Source organism: Lolium perenne, chromosome 4, assembly GCF_019359855.2.
Source record: "Lolium perenne isolate Kyuss_39 chromosome 4, Kyuss_2.0, whole genome shotgun sequence".
Lineage (NCBI taxonomy): Eukaryota > Viridiplantae > Streptophyta > Magnoliopsida > Poales > Poaceae > Lolium > Lolium perenne.
In genome coordinates this window covers 300,610,366-300,630,483 of record NC_067247.2, presented here as the reverse complement: position 1 = coordinate 300,630,483, position 20,118 = coordinate 300,610,366, and the positions used below count along the sequence as shown (strand labels likewise).

At 48.7% G+C, this 20,118-nt stretch overlaps 1 protein-coding gene across 1 annotated transcript; it reads left to right on the top strand.

Annotated features, from left to right (window-relative positions):
* The first annotated feature begins 4,247 nt into the window (after nucleotides 1-4,247).
* On the top strand, nucleotides 4,248-7,325 carry LOC127295924 (ankyrin repeat-containing protein ITN1). Its single transcript, XM_051325955.2, has 4 exons — nucleotides 4,248-4,445; nucleotides 4,546-5,286; nucleotides 5,708-6,117; nucleotides 6,203-7,325. The coding sequence occupies exons 1-4, from the start codon at nucleotides 4,424-4,426 to the stop codon at nucleotides 7,031-7,033; spliced, it is 2,004 nt and encodes a 667-aa protein (XP_051181915.1). The 5' UTR covers nucleotides 4,248-4,423; the 3' UTR covers nucleotides 7,034-7,325.
* Nucleotides 7,326-20,118: the final 12,793 nt, after the last annotated feature.

Genomic DNA, 20,118 nt, shown 5'->3' with positions numbered 1-20,118 from the left:
GCGGTGATGGAGACGATCAGGACACTTTATTTCCCGACAAGGAGGTGTTGAGCAAGAAGAGGGACGAAAGGAAGTGTCGGGAAAAAGAAGAGGCCATCAAGAACTACTACGAGATACAAACCAAAAAACTTGCGATTAAAGAGATCAATGCTCGTGCGGTCGCAAAGAAGATGTATAACAAGCAAACGGAGTTGAAGATCATCCTGCTCAGCTAGAAAACCAAGATCATGGCGACCATGTTGACCGACGGCATGGACCTTACTCACCGTGAATGGCTCGAGAAGAAGATATTTTTAGCTCGGATATGTGATTCGTGTGTTATGCTTTTGGCCAGAAGTCTAGTGCATCGACATGTTGTATTTGAACTCCTTATATTGCAAGTTCGATTTCTATCATTTTTCATAAATTGTTAGCTACTTCTATATTTGTACCCGGCAACGTTAAATACGCAATTTTTATGCGGCCGCGTTAGCCTTATTAACTTTTTTTTTGAACTGTACACCCGTAGGCATACATCATTTGTATTCATACGTCAAGGAAAACATGATACAGACTCGTACAAATACAAAGACAGAAAAGGATACAAACGGATCTGCTGTTGCAACCAAACTAAGGAGAGGACCCTCACTAGCAAAGAAAAGTAAATCGAATCCTAGAGTCCTCCGCGTGAACCATGCTCGCCAAGCAAAGATGTCCTTCGTCGATGCCAAAGCCGAAGCCGGCACCGGATCAGGAAAGTATCGCCGACGAAGCCTATCCCTGAACCTGAAGAAGCCCCTTGCACATAGGCGTTGATGAGCCGCAGTGTTAGCCTTATTAATTAACTTGGGAGGACGCGTAGCTGCAGGGCACCTATCCACGTACGCACGCACTCTCCGGTAAGAGGTGTGTACAAGTACAACAGAGAGGGGCGCGTGCAGCTTATAAAAAGGAAGACAAAGATGGAGCACATGTACGCGCGTTGGCCCATTTCTCCTATCGCCATGCCAAATGCGTGTCTGCGGAGTGAAGGCGGGGGCCCAGTCTTCTTTCTTTCACCAAAACGAGGATTGCTTCCCGCGGAGTACCGTCCTGCTACTGCACTACACTTCCTTGGACCACATTTTGCACGTAGTATTTTTTACAGATTATATTCCCTCTTTACTATATTACCTTTGTGCTCTACTCTTGGTTACTCTATTTTTTTTAGTTTAGTCAAGTATATATATACATAATTAACATCTATAATATCAAATCAGTATTATTAGAAACATCATGAACTACACATTAGCAACTCCGTTTGTGGGTGTAGATAATTCTCAGCCAACCGAATGTCTGTCTCCATAATTTTGTAATACTTTAACTTTTTCTGCATGAACAATTATCGTGCAACATGGACCATTTTTAAGTCATAACCCACTTACACCTAGAAGAATACAGTTGCGGTTAGATATTCAACCAGTTACAACGCAATTTCTTCGGTTAGAACCCATTTACAGCTAAAACGTCCGAGTTGCAACTCTACTTGCAACTTATATGACGTAAAATCGTGATGAGAATTTTTGGACTTGACTGATTCTCAGCTAGAAATTTCGTTTGTATTATGCATCCAAAATTGGAGCTAGTGATATTTTCTCTTATGCTTACTCAAACTTGCAAATTTTGATTTTGAATAACAAGTGAAAATAGTTTTATAAAAGATAAAAGTATGTACCTACGCTTTCATTCATTCTAAGAACATTTTATTTCAACGAGGATGCTGAGAAGAAACATAGATAGATATCGAGATTCTATTTATAATGACTCTAAGAACAATTTTTTTTTCTTAGATGAGCAATTTCGGAAATACAATTCGGCTACCAAAAGCATATGCCCCTAGAAGCAAAAATGATGATGTGAATGTCAAAAAATACATAAAAATAGGCATGTACATGTTCGTCTTCCTTGTTTTGTCCACAAAAAGTATGGAGAAAATGCAAATATTATGACATGTGTTAAAGAGACAAGTTGAGTGCTCAATTGGTTGCATGTTTAGATCATGAAACTTTGTTGTTTTTATTGGGGAACATATATGTTGGTTTTTATATGAAATTTTGCATGAACACAAACCATAGTGTCAAATCACGTAAACACAAAGTTATAGAATTTTTTGGATTTTATTTTGTATTTTTAAATTTTACTATTCTAACCAAGAGCATATGCTCTCGGGAGCCAAAACTCCATTCCCGAACAATTTTTACTACATGTTGAACAATTTTCTACCCTAGTGGACAAATGTGTAAAGTCGATGGAGAAATGATATTTCTCAGGAAACTAAGACAACACTATATTTTTACACTAGATGAATAAATTATTTCAACATGTTAAACATCCTTCGTATAATTTAGACCTATACAAACCCTAACCACATACCAGCCAAACCATTCATGTCTTTAAGTAAAAACTGCAAAAACCTTCGACGAACAAACATGTTGACTACTCATTGTCTCGTGTTGCGCTCATGCCACACATTTTTTTGGGACCAACATCTCCCTACAAGATTTGTAAGGGCCTCTTTGATTTGTATAAATTACCAATACCCACGACTAGGAGAAACATGATTGGAGCGTCTTGTCATCGTGAATAATATAAGATTTATAAACTATGTGTCTCTTTGATTCACAAGATTCTCAAAATGCATGAACGGGAAAATCACGAGATTGAAGTGACTTGTCCTCTTGAATCATATATATATATCATTGGAAAACTAGAGAAAATTGGAGGAAGAAGTGTTTGATAGCTTAGAGAAAACAAAATACCTCTAGTAAGAGGTTTTGGTGTGTGAAACATTCCCTCCAAAATAGAGTGTAAATGATTCCCTTGAAAAGTATTCGGAGGATTTCAATCATGCTAATTGAACCGTCGATCATAGAAAGAAAAACTCGATGGATCCAAATCCTACAAGAATTCTTTGAATCAAAGGAACCCTACCAGAATTTTAACAGAGTGTTTGAATCAATGGAAAATTGATCAAAAATAAAGTGCAAAGGAGTTAATCCCTAGCTAGAACATTTCCCAAAAGATCACAATTTTGTAAATGAAATGAGCCGCGTAGGACAAAAAATCATAAGAATCCAACCATCCAAAACTCCTATGAAATTCCTGTTCGTCAAAGGAGCCCTAAGCATTGTCCACGAGGACTAGGGGTGTCCACCTTATACTAGTACCTCCGTTCGGTTTTAATTAACGCGTGGCCATGTACGATATATGCATGCGCATGTCACTCGCCATTAAAATCGAACAGAGGTAGTATAAACTTGCAAAACAATGTACAAATAACTCATTTCAATCCTTTCACTCGTACTCTTGGCGAACCTTGACAATTGACATAACAAAGATTGTCTTTCTGAATCAGCTTGACTAGGTGGCACCATGTCATCATATTTGATAAGAGAAGAAACAAAGGATCATGGACCAAATATATGTTTGCTTGAGGAAATCCTTAAGCGACAATGATGTTCCGCGGACATAGCATCGGCAACAACACATCTCGTGCGGGCTTAGGGTGTTCCAATCGAATCTTATCGGTCAGTTTAAGACACTGATGAAAGCATGTCGCAAAAGGAGGTGTGAATCGCCCAATTAGCGTCAACTGTTTATGAGGAGCATAGTTGTTTGGCAAGAGATGACAATATGGGATCAGGAGATTGAACGCATCAACATGAACATAAAACCAGGCCGATTTGATCGACGAAACAATGTTAAGAAGAGGGGTGGAGTGGTAGACTAGCCGCGCCATTCGTTTCGATTGAATTTCATAATATATGTGATTTGATCTTCATAATAGATGTGATTTGATCTTCGCAGTAGATGTGATTTGACAACATTCACAGGGATATAAAGCATTTTCTCTTCAAAATCGAGCACATGATTGGATTTTAGGAGTATATGGGATGTGATTTGATCTTCAAAATAATAGATGTGATTCGAAAACATTATAAATGCATTTCTCTTCACAATCAACCACAGGATGTACTACATCCCAAAAAAAAAACAGAGGATGTAGGGCCTCTGACAGAGTATCTATCTATCTAGTGCATAGTTTTCAGTTATTGGGGGGCGACAGCCTCTTGAGCAAAACAGAAGGAGATAATAATTCAAGACGGGAAAGCGAGAAAAGGCTCCCATATGCGAATGCGAATGCAGCGCACCAAACCAAACCGGAGCCAAAGCCACATAAACAAAACCAAGCCCAGACTGCGCAAAACTGAAAGCAATCGTCGCTTCATCGATTTCATTCCATCACACAACCAAACCAACCAGAAGCGGGGGAGACCGCGACGCGAGCCTGCCTGGACACTCGTCTCCTCGCGATTCGATTCGTCTCTGACTCTCCCCACCTCCCGTTCGTCGCCGCCCATGCCGGCCCGGCCCCTCCGCGCCTGACCCCGCCGCCGCCGCCGCCATGGCCGTCGATTCCGACAGAGGTATGTGTCGCTCGACTGATTGATTTGATCGGTCGTGTTTTTTTTTTTTGGTGATCGTGCTGGCTGACGATTCCTTCATTCCCCTGTGCTGCTGCTGCAGGCGAGGGGGATTTGGAGATTGGGCTGGCGTCGCCGGGGTCGGAGGGCGGGGTGTCGCCGCTGGGCAGGCGGCCGCTCGAGTCCTGCCTCTCCGGGAAGCGCCTGGACCAGTCGCAGTCCTCGCGCCTCGCCCGGCGGCCCGGCCTAGTCATGTCCAGCTCCGGCAACCGCCTCGACCAGCCCTCCTCCCCGGCGTCCCCCTCGCGCCCGGCGCTCGCCATGTCCCGCTCCAGCAACCGCCTCGACCACCACCCCTCGCCCGCCTCCTCCCCGACGCCCTCCAAGGGCCCGGCGCTCGTCATGTCCCGCTCCAGCAACCGCCTCGACCACTCCCCGTCCCCGTCGCCCAGGGCGGCCCCGCCCGTGCTCGTGCTCTCCAACTCCGGCAAGCGCATGGACCGCAAGAAGTACGTCAAGCAGGTCACCGGCCGCCACAACGACACCGAGCTCCACCTCGCCGCGCAGCGCGGGGACCTCGACGCCGTGCGCCAGATCATCGCCGAGATCGACGCGCAGATGACCGGCACGGGGGAGGACTTCGACACCGAGGTCGCCGAGATCCGCGCCGCCGTCGTCAACGAGGCCAACGAGGTCGAGGAGACCGCGCTGCTCATCGCCGCCGAGAAAGGATTCATCGACATCGTCCTCGAGCTGCTCAACCACTCGGACAAGGATAGCCTTGCCAGGAAGAACAAATCAGGGTTCGATGCGCTGCACGTCGCCGCAAAGGAAGGACACCGTGGTGAGCACACTTCTTCACAACCGCATAAAACCACCACTTCCCATTCTAGTGGAGCACATATTTACTACTCCTACATGCTGAGCCTGGGTGTTGTAGGCTGAATCTCATAGTTCCATTTGCATGACGAATAACTACTACTGTATATGGCACTTTGGTTCTTATTACTTAAAATATCACCAAGGAAGGTTGTTGTTATCCTTTACACCCAGATTCCAAATAGTATGTGTTTACTTTTTTATCTACTCTTCGATCTATCTCCATGAATCCTATGCCACTAGTTAGTTTTTAAATTGTCATACTCTTATGCGGCCTGTATATATTTGTGCAATCATTAGTTCATCATTCATGTTTTTTTTTTCATCTTTACTGTATATATTTGTGCTACAAATTAACCTGGGCATCTGACTGACATTGCTCATAGATATTGTGAAGGTACTCCTGGACCATGATCCATCCCTTGGGAAAACCTTTGGCCAATCAAACGTGACTCCGCTGATAACCGCGGCGATCAGAGGCCACCTCGAAGTAGTGAACCTTCTGCTCGAGCGGGTTTCTGGCCTGGTTGAACTATCAAAGGCGAACGGAAAGAACGCATTGCATTTCGCTGCCCGTCAGGGTCATGTTGAAATAGTTAAGGCTTTGCTAGAATGCGACCGTCAGCTTGCTCGGAGAACTGATAAGAAAGGACAGACTGCTTTGCACATGGCGGTTAAAGGGACGAGCGCTGGGGTTGTCAAAGCACTCGTGAACGCTGATCCGGCCATAGTCATGCTACCTGACAGAAACGGCAACTTAGCTTTGCATGTGGCCACCAGGAAGAAAAGATCAGAGGTAACTCTTCCTTCTGCCATGTTAAATCTGGTGTGCAAGCATACTAATTTTTGATCTTGTTCTTACAAACTTGTGTCTGTTGTAGATTGTGAATGAGCTTCTGCTTCTCCCGGACATGAACGTGAATGCGCTGACTAGGGATCGCAAGACTGCATTCGACATCGCAGAGGGCCTTCCGCTATCAGAGGAGTCTGCAGAGATCAAGGATTGTTTATCCCGTGCTGGTGCAGTGAGAGCAAATGATCTGAATCAGCCCCGTGATGAGCTCAGGAAAACAGTGACTGAGATCAAGAAGGATGTACACACTCAACTTGAGCAAGCCAGAAAGACCAACAAAAATGTATATGGCATAGCGAAGGAGCTGAGGAAACTCCACAGGGAAGGCATCAACAATGCGACCAACTCCGTCACGGTCGTGGCCGTGCTCTTCGCTACGGTTGCATTTGCTGCGATCTTCACAGTGCCAGGCGGCAACAACGATAAGGGCGAAGCAATAGTTGTGCACGCGGTATCCTTCAAGGTCTTCTTCATCTTCAACGCCATCGCCTTGTTCACATCATTGGCAGTAGTGGTGGTCCAGATAACACTTGTTAGGGGTGAGACCAAAGCAGAGAGGCGAGTGGTGGAGGTGATCAACAAGCTGATGTGGCTGGCTTCTGTGTGCACCACAGTGGCATTCATATCCTCATCTTACATAGTGGTGGGCCGGCGCTTCAAGTGGGCGGCGATCCTGGTGACGGTCATAGGTGGGGTGATCATGGCTGGTGTGCTTGGCACAATGACATACTATGTGGTGAAATCCAAGCGCACGCGGTATATCAGGAAGAAGGTGAAATCGACGAGGCGGAGCGGCTCAAACTCATGGCAACACAACTCAGAATCAGACTCCGAGATAGACCGGATATACGCCATCTGATGAAGATGTTGTTTCCAGTGAATGGATTCAGAGTATTTTTGGCAGCGACACGACACGAATGTAAAAAAAAGGATGCCACTCGCTATAGACAGCTTGACCCTGGGGGTGCTAGGGGTTTATTGTATACATTTGAATAAGCTGTTGTGAACTGTTATTCTCTCGTTCCTGGATTAGCAGGAGCCAGGAGCCAGGGGTCTTGTTGTATAGTGTATACTAGTACTTGAGATAGATTGGTCTTCAGAATACGAATGCAGCCTGTGCTGTGCTCCCTATGCATGGCTGGCTTTCATCAGATTTCTCTTTACTTTTTTATTTTCTTCTCATTTTGTTAATAGTACAGTGGTAGAAGAATAATATGTGTATTTAGCACTCGGTTGTTCCTTGTATATCTTGCTCTGCCTGCAATGCCGTCTGGAACAACCGAGAAGGTTCTAGAAGCATCTGCTAATCCTGTAGTGTGAAGACATGGAGAGCAGGGCTCCTTTACTATTCCTATTCCACGGCACGCGAGGAGTGCAAGATTTTCCATGTTCTCTTCCTCCGGACAGGACAAACCTGGAGTGGTGATAACACGCTAACATGTCGCCGCGATAGAGACTGGCGATCAAAGAAAAGCTTGACCTCAACTTGGTCACCGGGTAATAAAGGAGAAACGTCACCAAAGGATTAGGTGGTTCTCCTGCGTGCTCTAGAGCATATAAGAGTGGACTTGGTTGACTTGTGATTCAGTGTGGGTTGCGTATAACTGATATGATCAGCTTGATATTAGTACTGTAGTATATTTCCTCTTATCGAAAAATACTCGGTGACTCTGTGCATAAGTTGATCGACCATCTAGTCCCTTGGGGGGCATTCCATAAAATTGATTGATCATCTAGGCAAGTTAAGGAGGACACCTGATTGCCCCATCAAATCGGTGGCGACAGATTGGAGCTTAATCATGAGCTGCAGAATTCGCTGCCATGGTCTAGGCTTCAGAAAGGTTCAGAAGAAGAAAGCCCTGCAGGGACCAAAGCAGCAGCAAAAGCTTCCACGAGTGAAGCTGAGGCCAAAAGATAACAACTTTACAGTTCTTGTGGTTTTTTGTTGCCCATTACTTCGCGCTTAAGTTCAGAAGATGCATGGAGGCGGCGGTGCGCCACCAGCAGGAAAAGAGTTCACTTTGAGGCTTTACGCATATACGAATCTCGCAAAGCTCTGATGTAGTGAAGTGTAAAGGCTGCGTCCCGTAGTCTAAAACCCTTGTGCTCTCTAGGACTCTACGGATCTAAATCAAAGGTTTATATGTTAACATCGTTTGCAAGTTGCATGGCCTGTTTATTTATCTCTGGTACGCTGTGGATGGTGAAAGTAATGAACAACAGCAATTCCTTTGGCTCTCAAAGCTCCAGTGGTCTTATCTGCTCTTATTTGCAACCCTGAATCACAAATCAACTGCGTTTAAAAAATATATGACACTTGTAAGGGGCGAAGCTAGAAAAATTCATCATTGGGTACACCACATGGTGTATAGAACTAGATGGGTTCAAACTAGTAATTTAGAGGAAATTAATGGCAATTATAAAGGGATTTACATAATCTCATTGGGTTCAGCTGAACCCAATGCTTATGTGCTGGCTCCGCCAATTTGTAAATACGCATATGTGCGCGAATACACTATGAATATACAAAGTGTCGTGAATAAACACATTCATTTCTGAGCTGCACAAAAGAGTTCTGTAGACTGACTACAATAGTATCAACGAACAACACTATATGATTTTTTTTCCAGCACAGATGGGGCTTCCAATATAAGAGGTCAATTAAATGTCTTGCAAAAAAAAATCTTAGATGAAAAACTCTTATGTTTTCTATGTTCATTGCTTTCCCTATCGTTTGCAATTGGTAGTTGTCTCTGTTACTACTTCTTATTCATCCATTCTTGATTTTTTTGAGTACATCATCGGGATTGTGAACACATCAAGTGCATCTTGCAAAACAAGAGATGTGCTTAAGGAAGAACATCATCAACATATTATGGATATGCTTGATAGGGGTGATAGATCAGGTGGAAGAGGCTTGAATCAAGAAACAAGTCTCACTAGGCCCGGGCAGGGACGAAGCTAGAAATTTTTGGCACTAGGGTTAGCTTTACTTCTCTCTTTTCCAGTGGTGTCATGCTATATAGTTATTAATATTTAACATTAATTAGTGAAGGATTTGCTAATATCCACCGGTGTCAGCTGACACCATTGCCTACAAGGGAGCTCCGTCCCTGGGCCCGGGGATACTAGATGGGGTTCACATTATATAGCTTTGCTTTGATTGCAACAAACGTGGTTGGCAACATTGTTTGTTCTCCATGATGAGAGACATGGATTGATGCAAGCACCGGTTTAATAGATAAAATGGGGAATCAAAATTTTATTTTTATTTTAAAGGTTATAATAAGTTTTCCTGCCACATCATATGAGCTTTCACATGTTTTGCAAAAGAAAGATCTAAGTATTGTGCATGCAATGGAATTAGTTAGTGATGTGAAAGATCGGTTGGCCTCTATGAGAGAATGTGGTTGGGATAACTTGTTTGATGATGTCCAACAATTTTGAATGGCAACGGGTATTCCAGTTCCGCATATGGATGAACAAATACCAAATGGGTGTCGTTTGAGGCTTGATGGGATGATCTACACGAACTTTCATCCTTTGAAGTTGAGATATTCTATGTTCCCGCTGGCAAGATATGTGTTGAGATGGACCATCGCTTTTGTGCGGCATCTATAAAGGTATTAAAGAGCTTCTTGTTCTTTAGTCCAAAGAATTATTTCTCATCGTTTGATACGGACAAGCTTGCTTGCAATCTTCCATTTATCATGCAGATTTCTCTAATGATGATTGTGCAACCGTAAGAGGCCAACTTGATACTTACATTCACCGTGAGAATCCATTCCTCTTTTTTTCTACTTCCATAAATCTTGAATATTTTCCACAACTCCCCCTGCCCCGTCCTTCAGTACGCTGACGACACCCTCATCCTCTGCAGAGCCGACCCTGAAGCGGCTACCTGCCTGAAAAAGGTGCTTAGCGACTTCGCGGATGCCACTGGGCTTGCTATCAATTTCCACAAGTCCTGCTTCATTCCCATGCACGTGGACCCTGCCGCTGCCACCTCCATGGCAATGGAGTTGGGATGCACCATCTCCTCCTTCCCCCAGCCCTATTTAGGGCTGCCCCTCTCTCCCACAAAACTTCCAGCTTCGGCCTTTGCTCCGCTTGTTCTATCTTTCGATCGTCGTCTCTCTGGTTGGCGTGCACAACTTTTATCCTCGGGGGGTAGGCTTGTGTCGTTGCCTAATCGACGGTACCCCGGAGGAGGGATCCTCACGAGGGGGAGAAGAAGTAGGGGCCATAGGGCGGAGTGCACACGGGACGGTGGTACGCGAGTTACCCAGCTTCGGAACACCTGCACGATGACAGGGCCTACTGCTGCTTGTCTGGAATTATCTGGGCGCTTTCGCGTTGTTACAATGAGTTGTGATTGTGCCTCTAGGGCTCCCGGGATCCGGCTTATAAAGGCGCACGGATCTAGGGTTTACACGGAGAGTCCTAGCCGGATTACGAACGACCTAGCTACGGTACAATATCTTGCCGTGCACGTCACGGATCCGCCTTCCATATACATCGTCTTGGATCCGGGTTCCTCATGGGCCTCCATGGATCCGGGTTACTCTTATGTCGGTACGGATCCGACTGCGATCTGGTGGACTTCTTCTGCATGATCAACGACAAGCTGGGCCGCCCGATGGGCCACATGCCTCATCACCGTCTGTGGGCCACCCGGGCTTGCCGGATCTAGGCACTGTCGATGGTACACCCATGAAGTATACCCACAACAGTAGCCCCCAGAGTTCTCCGAGTTTCACCTGCAGTTTCCGCCATGCTTGTACCTTAAGTTTCCGGCATCGTTGGCAACGCGGAGAAACTTGAAGAACTCCAACTTTGCATTTTCTTCTTTTTCCAACTTACAGCCGGAAAATGCTCTCATCCTGCGAGACTTCATCCATCGACGTTCCAAAGAACATTTCCGGGTTACTCCCTGCTCGCGAACGAGAGCCAACTTATCCTCACGCAATTACCCGGAATCTTAAAAGACTCAAACGGTTCCGCCAATTCTGGCGCCATTTTCGCGCGATTTGTGCGGTAACTTATCTCTAGCCATTTTTACCGTTAGGGTTTGGGACACGTGTCACGCATCCAACGGCGCGACGCTTGCGTTCCGACCACAGGATGCGGAGCACGAATCTTATCCCTTCAGCCTATAAATATCCGCCGTCGAAACCCCTTACCCCCATTCACCCCCCTATTCACCTCTCTGCCGAGCGCCGCCCGTGAGCTCTTCCTCCGCCGTGCCGGAAAAGTCGCCGGAGCATCACCGGAGCGAGCCCACCACCGCAGTGTTCTTCGTGTTCTTAACTCCGGCGAGCCACCGTGCGGAAAACTCGTCGCCGGCAGCTCCGACCACCGCATACGCCATTACGGTAAGTCCTCGAGCTTCACCTCCGCGCCGTAGTTGGTAGGGACGAACCTGGGGAAGATGACGTTGGATCCGGCTAAATTACATTTTCCGCCAAACTCTTTTTCTTCAGATGTCTTCAACGACTCCACCTCCGAACTCGGAACCAATCATGGCAACGCCAATCTCCTCCGCCCCTCCTCCCTTCGCTCCAGTCAGGCTGGATCCTTCAAAGGATTCCGGCACGGAGGCTGAGGGGACCTCTGCTCACCCGGAGAAAACCTCCGGGGCGGGTCAGACGGAGCAGCAGGCGGAAGAGGCTGCCAAGAAATCAAAAGCTCGCAAGCGCGACTCCGAAGCTAAGGGAAAATGGTGGCCCTGTACCACCACCGAGATGGAGCTGAAGAACCTCGAGGCGGAGGGCTTCCTGCAACCCGGAAGCTGGAGGCCAGTTCCACATGAACCAGCTCCAGCTCCAAAGGACGACGAGATGGTGCTGACGAAGGCACTGGTGGAGCGCGGATTTTCATTTCCGCCTTCGGACTTCTTTCGGGAGATTCTGAAGACGTATGGACTCCAACCCCACAACATATCTCCGAATAGCGTGCTCGCCATCAGCAACCACGTCGCTCTCTGCGAAGGCCACCTCCGGGTAACTCCAGAGCTTCCCCTCTTCCAATACTATTTTTCTGTCAAGAAGGAGAAGATCCGCCAGACTTCCGAGTTGGCGACTTGCGGCTCCGTCACCTTCATAATCCGCCCGGGCCGCGTCTACCCCCCACCGACCGCCACGAATCCGCGAGGTACTGGTCTGGGGGTTTCTTCTACTTGAAGGACGTCTCCGACCCCGCGAGCGACAGGAAGCTGCCGCCTTTCAAGAACTGCCCCGCCACCGAGCTTCCGTCATGGACGCACTGCCCCCACTTCTCCGACTCGCCTCAGCTGACCCGCGCTGTTAGGCGGATCTGCAAGCTCACGGAGGAGGGGCTGACGGGGAAGGATTTAACCCTTTCCTGGTTCACCAAGCGGATCCAGCCGCTGCAACACAGGGACCGCCTGATGTTTGAATACACAGGGCGCGATGATCCAATGCGCGCCACCAAAGACAATCTCTCCGCCGACGCCATCGACAAGAGGATCCGGGTCCTCATCAAAATCCCACGTGAACTCCACGTTCACGTATGCAACAAAGACATCCACACGGAGGGATCCGGAACCGCGGTACGTCGTCTTAACTTTGGTTTATTGTTTTTCTTCAAACTTTGTCTAAGTGTTAACTTTGCATTAGCTCGAGGCACTTGAGGAAAATGAACTCGGAACTCTCCTTCGAGTCCCATCCACCGGCAACGCGGATCCGGAAGCCGCATCGGAGGCGGAAGCTCCTGAAGCCCCGCGTCCTGCGAAGAGGAAGAAGCCAGCCCCCTCCAGCCCTTATGCGAAACGCCCCCGCGAAGCACTCAGCATTGCGGCTACCCGGAAAGCGGAGGCGGAGAAGAAGCGCCTCTCGCTGATTAACAGGGGCAGCCTGCCATCCAGCATTTCTTCAAGCCTTCCGGGTAAGCGTCTATTTCCGAGATCCAAGTTCTGATTTTACGCTCAAACTCGTACTTATGCTTTTATGTCATTTCTGAAGCTCCGGAAGCCAGCCCCCCAAGGCCCCAAGGGTCCCCAAGAAGAAAGCCAAACCATCTCCGGCTTCCATTCCAATTACTCCTGAGGTGGAAGTTCCGCCCAAGGCTTCATCTGCCAGCAAGCCGGATCCGAAAGACGTCGTCGACCTTGATGACCTTCCTGAAGATCCTGCCCACCATGGCGACTCCGCCAAGGGGACCTCCTCACCCGTTCCTCCGCCAGATCAGCCAAGCTCCGCTTTCGCGGGGCCTACTGGAGAAGAACAAGAGCAAAAAGTTAAGCTCCTCCAAGTTACCAACGCGACTCGAGTCAACCTCCAACCAACTCCGTCCCTCCAAAAGCTTACCCTTGCACAACGTCACGCGGAAGTTTCCGCGATGCTGAACAAGGTATGGGGAAAGCCGGACGAGGAGATGCGAGAGCTCGCGGAACTGGAGGACAGCCTGAAGGATTTTTTCGCCAAGCACAAGGAAGTGCGGCAGGTAATACTAGCCCCCAAGCATTGGGTGATATAGTTCCGTGTAACATGTATTAGCCGATGCTTACCCAAAATATACTGTTAGGCGGAAATTTGAAATTTTTATCTAAGACTTTGAAATCTTCGCCAGCCCCCCAGATTTTAATATCCGACTAACTCTCTGCTGCTTCTCAGACCACGCGGAAGCGCACGAAGATCTGCGCGTGCACGTGCTTTGGAGCAAATCACGAGAGATCGAGGGGCTGCGCCGAAACGCGGAAAATAGTCAAAAGGCTATCCAGCTGCTTGAGACCCGACTTCAAGGTACGAGATCCGGATCTTCACTTTTTGTCTTGACATAGCTGTTCGGGGTGCATAATATGTGCAACTCTGCTTTCGGAAGAAAGCGCCAAGCACTCCTCACTTGATGAACTATCCGCCAAGGTCAAGGTGCTTGAGGCGGAGAACGAGTCCTCGTAACCTTCATGCAAGAATCCGCAAGCAAGGAGGCGAGGCGAGGAAAGAACTTTCCGAGAAGCATGCCCGCGAGCAGGCGGAGCTGATTGACAAGCTGGAGAAAAGCCAGGGCCGCGTGCTCTCCGTGATATCCAAGAACAGAGTTACGGAGGTGGAGGCGGAGGCCATTGACAACCTTATCTTCAGTAAGCATTTTTCCGCGTTGTTGCTCCGACCACCTTGTATGTTTTCTCTCTGACGGAACTGAACCTCTTTCTTCCACAGCAAGCCTTGGCTTTGAGTGGTCCAAAGAGTCAAACCTTAAGAGGACGGAAGCATACGATGAAGCGCGGATTTCAATTGACGCGCTATTTGAAGCACATGTCGCGGAATCGCCACGGCTCTGTCGCTGAAGAAGGCCAGAACCACGGTCATCGATACGATGACCAAGCTTATGCGACAGTGCCGGATTTCATCAAGGGCGCAGAAGTCTTCGGCACGCGGAGCCGCCTCCCTAGTCTTGGCCACCTGCAAGGCTCACTTCCCCTCGCTCAACTTTGGCGGACGTTGCACGCGGAGCCCCAGGAAGTTCCGACATGGGTGCCCTCCTCGCGAAACCGAAGGCTATGAGCAATTGTTTGTCGGCGAGTGGATCACTCGTTACGGTATAACAAGCACAATCTGCCCGAAGGATTTTCCGATGCGAGAGGAGGAGGCAGGCGAGCAGAGTATTATGGGGAAGGATCCGGGTCAAGCAGCGAAAGCATTCGGAGGAAACTCGGAGACGACTACGAAGCCGGATGCGGTGACGGCGACGACGGCTCCACCTACCGGCAATACGAAGAGGGGGACTCGAGTAGAGTTCTGTTTTAAACAATGAAACAAGTTGCATCATTTTGGCCCCAGCGAGGGTTTGTAATAAGACTTTAAATTCTTAAGTAGCTAGGAACAAAACGATTATGCATGGGGCGGAAACACTTATCCTGCTATCCGGTAATATTATGTGCATGTTTCGTTTTATGTCGGAAAGCAAGTGCTGACTTCATTGTTTTCCGGCTTACTCGCTTGACCTTCCGCGAGCCGGAAGACCTTAGCTGGAAACGCTCGCCAGCGGCGACGAAGCCCAATGGCAATCCGTCAATAACCGCGGAAACAAGCCCCCAGGCATAGGTGCCGGAAATCGCTACTAGGAATCCACAAGTTCGCAACAGAACAACTTAATCAGAAAACTTAAGCTTACGCCCTAAAGGACGGTTTTGGAAATCACAACTTTCATACACGCCTAGGCGGAAATATCCAGCTCTGCGGTTTTAGTCGGAAAAAACATACACGATCTAAAATGAACAAGTAAAGGAGGTAAAAGACTCAAAGAGTGAACCATAAGCTTTATTTCATTGATCATGTATAACTATTACAGAGTTTGTAACTCGGAAAAAATATGCTAAGTGTAGAAAGGACGTAGCTGTGCGATATTCCAGGGGCGATCTGTTTCATCGTAGATGTCATCCGGATCCTCACGCTTGCGTTTCCGGTGCCAATTAGCAGGTCTATCCCTTAGCTCGCGGAAATCAACAAGGTAGTATGACCCGTTATGAAGCACTTTGCTAACGACGAAGGGTCCTTCCCATGGAGATTGCAGCTTATGGTCTTTCACCTGTCGAAGGCGGAGGACCAGGTCCCCTGCCATAAAGGAGCGTTTCCGAACTCGACGACTGTGATAGCGTCGGAGCTTACTGGCTGGTAGATGGCGGAGCGCTGGTCAGCTAAGTTCCGAGCTTCCTCGATCAGGTCCACCATAGCTGTCTGGCCTCATCATTTGTTTCTTCATTGTAGGCGGAAACTACGCGGTGAGTCGTGGATGATGTCGGAGGAAGCACGGCTTCGGATCCGTATACCAGGAAAAATGGGGTAAACCACTGTTGATCTGTTAGGGGTAGTTCGTAGACTCCACAGAACAGCTTCCAACTCGTCAGCCCAAGCTCCGGCTGCTCGTCGCATCGGTTCTTCAAGGCGCGGCTTAATTCCTGATAATATTAGACCGTTAGCCCTTTCAACCTGACCGTTAGATTGTGGATGAGCCACAGATGCAAGGTCCAGTCGAATCCCCATTGTGTCACAGTAATCCCTTAACTCTCCTTGAGCGAAATTTGTGCCATTATACGTGATTATCTTTGTGTGGGATGCCGAATCTCATCACGAGGCTGCAGACGAATTTTAGTGCCGTAGCACCATCGGCTTTTCTCCGGCTTAGCCTCGATCCATTTGCTGAACTTGTCAACGGCGACCAGGAGGTATTCAAAACCGCCAGGAGATGATCTTTTTAACTTACCAACCATATCGAGCCCCCAGACCGCAAATGGCCAGGTGATAGGTATGGTCTTCAGCTCTTGGGCTGGAGCGTTTGGTTGAGTAGCGTAATACTGACAACCTCGGCAGGTCTTGACTATTTTATCAGCGTCTTCTTTAGCTGTAAGCCAATAGAAACCTAACCGAAAAGCTTTTGCAACGAGTGATCTGGGAGCGGCATGATGCCCGCAATCCCCTGCGTGGATCTCTCTGAGGATTTCAATGCCATCTTGATTGGAGACGCATTTAAGAAATACCCCTGCTGCACTTCGTTTATAGAGCTGTCCATCAACTATTGTGTAGGTTACGCTCGTCGACGATCTGTCGTGCGAGGACCTCGTCCTGCTGGCAACTTCTGATCGATGAGGTAGTCCAGAAAGGCTGTGTCCAAGCCGGAATGATAGCCATCACTTCCCTAGCCGGAGACACTTGCCACCTGCAGGTTTTCCGGGTTAGCGCCCTTCACCGAGGGTATCCGGAGATGCTCCGGGGAAAATGCCGGGCGGAATTTTCCTCTGCCGGATCCGAGCTTGGATAGCATGTCTGCCGCTGTGTTATCGTCTCTCTGACGTACTTGACTTCGTATCCGAGGAAGCACTTGGCGATCTCATCAACTTCGTCTCTGTAGGCCGCCATGACGGAGTTTCGGCGTTCCGAGGTTCCGGCTACTTGTTGTGCCACCGGTCGGAATCTCCACGGCATATGATGTGCTTGATCCCAATTTCCTTAGCGATGCGCAGACCGTGTAGTAGAGCCTCATATTCCGCCATGTTGTTAGTAGCTTCGAAGTGGATGCACGGGAACATCTGCGGTTCTTCTCCGGTAGGGGACTTCGGGGTGACTCCGGCTCCTGAGCCTTGATGCTGCTTGGATCCATCGAAGTGCATGACCCATGTCTCTGGTTCCGGCTCCAGGACTTGCATCCGGAGCTTGTCCAATCTGCGACGAAATCTGCCAAGACTTGGGATTTTACCGCAGTCCTGGGCTTGTAAGCGATGTCGAAGGCGGATAATTCGATGCCCCATTTAGCCGTACGTCCTGTTGCGTCAGCGTTGTTGAGAATTGTTGACAGCGGAGCCTTGCTCACAACTGTTAGTGGATGCTCTTGGAAGTAGTGTCTCAGCTTCCGGCTGCCTAGGAATACACCATAGGCTAGCTTCTGAAAGTGAGGGTACCTTTGTTTTGACTCCGTCAGCACCTCGCTAATGTAGTAGACAGGTCTTTGGACGTCATATTCATGACCTTCTTCCTTTCGCTCCACCACGATGACGAGGCTGATGACTTTGTTGGTAGCTGCGGATAAAGGAGCATTGGCTCACGACTCTGTTGGGGCTGCCAAGATAGGTGGGGAGGTAAGTATTTCCTTCAACCCCCGAAGAGCTGCGTCGGCTGCGTCATCCCAGCAAATTTGTCTGCATTTTCTTTAGCAGCTTGTACGAGGTAGCGCCTTCTCGCCAAGACGGCTAACAAACCTGCGATTGCTGCGACGCAACCGGTTAGTCGTTGCACATCTTTGAGACAAGTTGGCCTTTTGATGCACGGGATTGCCTTGATCTTTTCCGGGTTAACCTCAATGCCTCTGTGTGAGACTATGAAGCCAAGGAGTTTTCCGGTGGCACGCCAAAAACGCACTTCAGCGGATTCAACATCATCTTGTACTGCGGAGGTTGTCGAAGGTTTTACGTGAGGTCGCTGATCAAGTCGGATCCTTTCCGGGTCATGACCGCGATGTCGTCGACGTAAGCGTGCACGTTCCGGCCAATTTGGTCCTTCAGGCACCGCTGCATCGTACGTTGGTAAGTAGCACCTGCATTTTTCAAACCAAAAGGCATAGTAACATAGCAGTAAGTACCGAACGGGGTTATGAATGAAGTCACCTTTTGGTCGGATTCCTTCATCCGGATCTGATGATACCCGGAATACGCATCAAGAAAACATAGAAGTTCCGCCCCCGCCGTCGAATCAATGACTTGGTCAATGCGCGGCAAGGGGAACGGATCCTTCGGGCAATGTTTGTTCAAGCCAGAGTAATCGATGCACATTCTTAGTATTTCAGTGTTCTTTTTGGGTACAAGGACGGGATTCGCGACCCAATCGGTGTGGATAACTTCTATTACAAAACCTGCTTCTAGTAACTTTGCTAATTCCATTCCTATGGCGCGGCGCTTCTTATCTCCAAAGCGTCGCATAGCTTGCTTCACTGGTTTGGCCCCCGGATTTATGTTGAGGTAGTGCTCGGCGAGTTCCCTAGGTACTCCGGACATGTCAGAAGGTTGCGATGCGAAGATATCCATGTTAGCGCGGAGGAACTCGACGAGCGCGTCTTCCTATTTGGGGTCCATGTTGGCTCCGACCGAAACCTGCTTGGAAGAGTCGCCTTTGATGAGGTCGTGCTTCTTGGTTTCTATCGCGGCCTTGAAGGAGGTTTTCTCCTCGGAGATCTGCTTCTTGGTGGTCTGCATCTCAGTCGGATCCACCGCGGCTCTGTAGCCTTTCAGCTCTTCTCCAGATATCACAGACTCTGCGAAGGCGGCTTCGCCTAACTCGCACTCATGAGCCTTTTTGTAGTCTCCGGATACGGTAATCATACCTTTAGGACCCAGAATCTTGAGCTTGTTGTAGATGTAGCACGCTCTTGCGTGAAACTTGTGGTAGGTGGGCCTGCCGAAGATGACGTGGTAGGAGCTCTTGAAGGGCACAACTTCAAACGTGATCTTCTCTTCGCGGAAATTATGAACATCGCCAAAAGCCACGGGAAGTGTAATGCTGCCGAGGGAGTTCGCCTTCTTACCCGGAACCACACCGTGAAACTCAGTGGTGCTGTGTTTAAGCTGTTCCTTGGTGAGGTTCATCCGCTCTAGAGTCTCCAGGTACATAATGTTCAAGCTGGCTCCGCCATCCATGAGGCACTTGGAGAAGTCATACCCATCAATGCGGGGACTTACAACCAAGGCGTAGCATTCTTTTGGCACAATTGCGGGGTGATCCTTCCTATCAAATGTGCACGGTATCTCCGACCACCTGACGTACTGCGGCACAGCCGGAACTATGGCGTTCAGGATCCGGGTAGCTGACTTGGAGGCGCGTACTGTTGGGGTTCCGAGGAAAGTGTGGTAAGCCCCCACGCTCTTTTTGTCGAATGGATTGGATTTACCTGCGGCTCCTGCCTTGGGATCCGGCGAGTTATCATCCTCATCCATCGCCTCGGAACTATCATCTTCTTTGTCCTTGTTCTTGCCCTTGCCACCTTTGCCGCGTGGGCGGTGCTTCCGGGCGCGCTTGTATCCTGCCTCCGGGTCGTTCTTTAGATCATTGACCCACTTGCAGTTGCGGTTGGTGTGAGTGGACTTCCCCGTAGCCGGATCCAGATGGGCCAGGCAGGGCATGTCTCTGTATTCCTCATAGGTTTGCGGGGCGCGGGATCCGCCGGGTTGTGACCTCGGAGGTATGCTGCTGACCCCTGCCGGCTCCGCCTCCGCGTCCGCGTCCTCTGCCGCCTCCTGAACCTCCGCGTTGAAACGCCATGGCGATCATCTCGGATCCGCCACTCTTCTGGTCATCAGGGTTCTTGCGCTTATGGCTGCTGTTGCTACCGTTGTCACGGTTCTTCTTTTGCTGATGCAAGGGGATTGCTGTGGCTGCGAGATCACCGCCTGCGTCGTCATCGGCGGCAGTGTGATCGCTGGCGATGGTGATCATGTCG